The sequence below is a fragment of the Sinocyclocheilus anshuiensis genome, unplaced genomic scaffold (genome assembly GCF_001515605.1).
Source record: "Sinocyclocheilus anshuiensis isolate Anshui unplaced genomic scaffold, SAMN03320099.WGS_v1.1 scaffold759, whole genome shotgun sequence".
Lineage (NCBI taxonomy): Eukaryota > Metazoa > Chordata > Actinopteri > Cypriniformes > Cyprinidae > Sinocyclocheilus > Sinocyclocheilus anshuiensis.
In genome coordinates, this window is record NW_015551052.1 from 19,849 (window position 1) to 25,788 (window position 5,940).

The 5,940-nt window shown below is 37.5% G+C and overlaps 1 protein-coding gene across 1 annotated transcript in view; it reads left to right on the plus strand.

Annotated features, from left to right (window-relative positions):
• The first annotated feature begins 367 nt into the window (after nucleotides 1-367).
• LOC107661952 (homeobox protein CDX-1-like) overlaps nucleotides 368-5,940 on the plus strand; it is an 11,461-nt gene continuing 5,888 nt past the window's right edge. The window contains exon 1 of the mRNA XM_016451772.1: nucleotides 368-731. Coding sequence (XP_016307258.1) covers nucleotides 368-731 — 364 coding nt within the window. The remainder of the gene's footprint in view (nucleotides 732-5,940) is intronic.

A 5,940-nucleotide genomic window follows, 5' to 3' on the forward strand; every position in this document is an offset into this window, starting at 1 on the left:
AACAAAAGTTAAATGTGTTCAGAAAAGTTATCATATTTTTAGTGACAATTACATAAATTATAAGCCAAGTATGAAAAGATCTTCATCACCTAGCATCTTCATCGTGGTCTTCATCATAGGAAAGGTCAAATTGTGACCTTTTATGCAAAGTTTTGTTGTAACTTGCGTTCTTTATTATAATGTCGCGTCGCCAAAGATGAAGATGGTTGGTCGCGTCGGCCCGTCAGCCGCACCTGTGCGCGTGTCATAAATCAGCTCAGGTGGGTGTCCCGGGCGTGACGTCAGCGCTGGGCAAACAAACGCGCGCCCGCGAGCGCTCAGGTAAGGTGAAGTTAAGTTAAAGTAAAACCTTCAGCTCGCGAGGAAAATGTCCGTGAGTTTCCTGCTGGACGCGGCCATGTACGGCAATCCTGCGAGACACCTGAACCTCGGCCAGCCGCACCTGAACGTGTACCCGCCCGCGCCGTACGCGGACTACAGCGGGTACCCCGCGGCCCCGGCGCTCGGGGGCGACCTGCACCTCACCGGCGGCGCCTGGAGTCCCGGCTTCGGCCCCGGCTCGCGCGACGACTGGCCGCCGCTCTACGGCCACGGGACGGGTCACCCGCTCCCGGTGAACGGCGCGGAGGTCAGCGGCATTCCGCCGGTGGAGCAGGCGCTGCTGAGCGGCGCGGTGGAGAGAGAGGAGCCGCCAGACTGGATGAGACGCGCCGCGCCTCCCGCGAACCCGGGTGAGACATCAGCACCTCTCCTGAGCCTCTGTTAACTCACAGCACACTCGTTCACTTACTCCACACGATCAAACGTACTATGGTAATGCCATGTTATTTGGACATGCATCATGGTAATACCATTGAGAGGTTTTTAGACATGTAACTTGATGCTTTTATGAAATATAGCCTACCATAGTAGTACACTGTACTACTATGGTATATTTCATAAAAGCATCAAGTACAGTGTTTTAAGACAATACCATTGGTAATACCACGTTTAAAGACAATACCATGCTTTTAGACGTAAATCATGGTAATACCATGTAATTTGGTACTTTTATGAAATATACTAGAGCAGTACCGGGTTTTTTTTGGCCACTATTTTGGTAATTCCATGTTTTTAAGACAATACCATTTGTAAAACCATGTTGTTTTAGACATACATCATGTTAATACCATGTAATTTGATGCTTTTATGAAATATACTACAGACGTACAGTTTTTTGGACAGTTGGTAATACCATGTTTTTTTTGGACATGCATCACGGTAATACCATGTAATTTGATGCTTTTATAAAATATACCATATTAGTACAGTGTTTTAAGACAAAACCATTGGTAATACCATGTTTTTTAGACACAAGTCATGCTAATACCATGTAATTTGATACTTTTATGATATACTAGAATAGTACAGTTTTTGGACATTTTTTTGGTAATACCATGTTTTTTAGACATACATCATGTTAATACCATGTAATTTGATGCTTTTATAAAATATGTACAACAGAAGTACAGTTTTCTGGACAATATCACTGGTAATACCATGTTTCTTTTGACATGTAATTAGATGCTTTTATTAAATATGCCACAGTAGTACAGCTTTTGGACAATACCATTGGTAATACCATGTTTTTTAGACATACCATGTAATTTGATGCTTTTATGAAATATACTATAGTAGTGCAGTTTTTTGGACGATATCATTGGCAATACTATGTTTCTTAGACAATACCATTGATAAAACCATGTTTTTTGAACATGCATCATGGTAATAGCATGTTTTTTTAGACATATTCATGGAAATATTCATGGAAATATACAATAGCAGTGCACTGTTTTTGTGCACAGTGCTATTGTAAATACCATGTTTTTGGACATGTCATGTTTTTCCAACATGTACAATGTGATTATATGTATTTTTTAAGAATACAATGTTACAATATATAATTGGTAATACCAGTTGGCTTTTGAACATGGATTGGATTACCACCTAAAGGCCATGGTGTATCAATATGGAAATCATACAGTACCATGGTATATATCAGTATTGCCCAGTGTAAATCACCTGATAGCATTCATTGAAAGTGAAAGTTTGGCTTGAAAAACATTTAAAAGTGTTGTAACTGTTTCTGTTGCGGAAGTATTCTGCTTTTTGTGAGCTACAGTCACATCTGATCCACACACAGATCAGTTTATGAATCAGTCGTTACAGCAGAGAAATCAAAATACTAGCAGAATTCATCTGTTTGATCTTTGATGATCTACACCATCTGGAGATCTGAAGGAGCATGTAGCTCAACAGCCAATAATAGATGTTTGCGGTCTTATCGGAAGTGCATTATGGCTAATAGTTTACAGAGTGATAAACTAATCTCTTCAGGGAATATTTGTGTAAATATGTCACACACAGTCAGGTCGGTGAAGTTATAAAGCTCAGACAGAAACAGGCCTTTGGGAAACATGGAGATTTAGTTTCAAAAGCTTTTTAGTTTCTGGTAAATTTGTCGCTTGATTTTTTTAATGCTCTGGATTTGTTACTGTTGTAGTTGTCATTGAGCAATTTGATTCAATTCAGTTCAAACTTAGCAGATTCATATTTTTAAAAAATAACGTCATATTTCTTAAACAGTCCAAAAGGAGGAACTGTAGCTCATTAGTTTAGTCTTCAGCTCTCAAAGGACTGTTGTCTAACACAGTTGGTCAAGATGCAAATGTGGTCATCGTGTTTGACTGTTCAAACGTTCTGATATCATCATATGAGCGGCGAATGTGGATCATGTAACTAAAACAAATATAGATGAGAATGTTCAGGAAATACTGCTGAAAATATGAAACGCTGTTCATTTTCCTTTAGAAACACACACGTGTTCCTGGCTCACCTAACTTATCTGAATGGCCTACTTATCTCTATAGTAGCCTAACATATCTTTTGTTTTTATATAGAGCTAATTATAATGACAACAGACTAACCCAGATCCAAACCTCATCCTGAAAGAATGCATGAGAAAATACATGATTTACTTACATTATTAGCTTTATTTTATAAACCAGTCATTTTCACTCTTTTAAATGCAATCCACTGCTGCCCCCTACTGGAAAACAGTGGCATACAACCAATGTTTGTGATGAATATGACTTCATTTTGATCCATTAGTTAATAATAATAGAGACATTTACACTTTATTTTGAACCATTAGCTAATAACAGCCACACGTACCACTGGAGACAATTAAAAATGGGCACATTTACTTCAGATCTCTCTCTCTGCACTGTAATTTGCTTCCAAAACGTACTAGTGAGCTGCATACTGTCTAAACAGTCAACTGTCTACTTAGTGAGCAACTGAATTAGAACCTCATAAGCGACCGATCTGGAAAAAAAAGAAGAAAAAAAGACTTAATGAATTTTCAATAGAGTTTGATGTTGCTAATAAAATTATGCAATACTCTAATTATAAAATACATAACACAGATAAAATACTCAATTTTAATTAAAATTAAATACTTATCAATGCATTTATGATTATAAACACACACATACATTTGGAATAGTCTACAACAGGGTTACTATATTTTTGCTAAGAATAAAACCATATAATAAAATAATCATATATATATATATATACACGCGCTCAGTTTCAGATTTGGGTTTTGCCTGGGCAGACTGCATTTATAGTTAGATGTGTAAACGACATGAAAACCAGAGAGCTGTCTATGGGTGAAAAACAAGGAATGGTGAAGCTGAGAGAAGATGGAAAATCAATCAGAGCCATTGCACAAACATTGGCCATAGCCAGTACAACCCTTCGGACTGTCCTGAAGAAGAAAGAAACCACGACAGAAACATTGTGACAGCTGTAAAGAAAGACTGTTAGTGAAATCAGCAACAACCTCCAGTGGGCAGGAGTGAAGGTATCACAATCTACTGTTAGCAGGAGACTTCATGAACACAACTACAGAGGCTACAACAGAAGATGCAAACCAATCATTAGCAAGAAGAATGGGAGACGAGCCTCAAAAATTCTGGGACAATGTTTATGGACTGATGAGACAAAGATTATCCTTTAAAGTGATGGAAGGGCTAAAGTTTGAAGGATCTGCTCATGATCCCAAACATACAAGCTCATCTGAAACACAGTGGAGGTAATGTCATGGCTTGGGCTTGCATCGCTTCTTCTGGGACGGCCTCATTAATCTTAACTGATGATGTAACACATGACGGCAGCAGCAAAATGAACTCAGAAGTCTACAGAAACATTTTGTCTGCCAATTTACAGAAAGATGCAACCAAACTGATTGGGAGATCCTTCATCATGCAGCAAGATAATGACCCGAAACATAGTGCAAAAGCAACAAAGGAGTTCATCAGGGGCAAGAAGTGGAAGATTTTAGACTGGCCAAGTCAATCTCCAGACTTAAACCCTATAGAGTATGCATTTTACCTGCTAAAGAAGAGACTGAAGGGAGTAACCCCCCAAAACTGAAAGAGGCTGTGGTGAAAGCCTGGAAAAGCATCACAAAAGAAGAATGCAAAAGTTTGGTGATGTCAGTGGGTCACAGGCTTGATGCAGTTATTGCAAGCAAAGGATTTGCAACTAAATATTAAGTCTTATTCACTTTAATCTAGTTTAAGTCAATCTGTTCCAATACTTTTGGTCACATGAGCAATGGGTGGGTTCAAAAAGTTTTGTTACTTGAAATAGAATAAATGTTAAATAAATAAAATAAAATAAATATTTAATAAATAAAATAATATAACATATAAAAAAACCTAAACTTATTTTATATCATCTACTTTTCCCATTTTCATTTAGTTGAAAAGAAATGAACTAAAATAATAAAAACTAAAATGGAGATAAAAATTAATAAAAACTATATACACATTAAAAAACAAACTAAAAAAGCAACAAATTTACTAAAACTTTAATGAAAATTTAAATTACAACAGAAAAAAAACTAATTTAGAATATTAAAATAAAAATAAAATATTAAAGAAAACTTAAATGTATTTTATTTCAGTTAGATGCAAAGAAAGCATTTCTAATATGTGAACTATATAAACATTATAAAAAAATAGAAACTAATGAACAGAAACTAAAGAACTTGAACAAAAAAATGTAAATATTAAAATAAAAACGAATTCAAAATATGAATAAATACCATAATAATATCTCAGTGACACCAAAATAACACTGGGCTGTGATGCTGTAAAATGCAGTCTAGTTAGGCAGCACACTAAGGTTTGGACTGGCGTCTGCTGATACGTGCTTCTGTTTTTATCTCTTTATGCTGTTTATTACAGCCCATCATATGACGGTGATGATTTGTGTGTGCGTATAATGAGGTTAAACACTGTAAACCTTGATTTACTGAGTGCACACATATCCAAGTTTCATTTTTGACCTTCTCAGAACCGGTTCGAAGAGATAAACCACAGTAAAAATCAGTTATCCATTTAAAACCCATTTTAAACACAACTACTCAACTAACTACACTTTTGACGCCCACTTAACAAGAACTTCTGTTAGTTCAAGACGGCGGTTCTGCATTCGCTGTACAAATAATCCCTCTTCCCAGGACTTTTACCACACATTATGCATTAGTAATGTCACAGACGTATATGTTCGTTTAAGGAAAGAGATAAACGAGGGCGCCGTCATACAGAGACACAGTGAGTCAGCCGTGTGTGACACCGGATGAAACAGTGTATGAAGGTGTTGCCTAATGTTAGCCGCTCGATTATTAATCCTCGTGTCTAAACACAAGGCGTCTTGAGAGTCGAACCAAGTGAAAGATTTTGTGAAAAGCTAATAGTAGCAGAGGCCAGCGAGTCTGAGGCAGCACCGCACCCTGCTGTGTGCACTGTGGGAGGACCGGAGCGCACTGATAAGGGGACGAGACTCTGTGTGTGTGTGTGTGTGTGTGTGTGTGTGTGTGTGTGTATG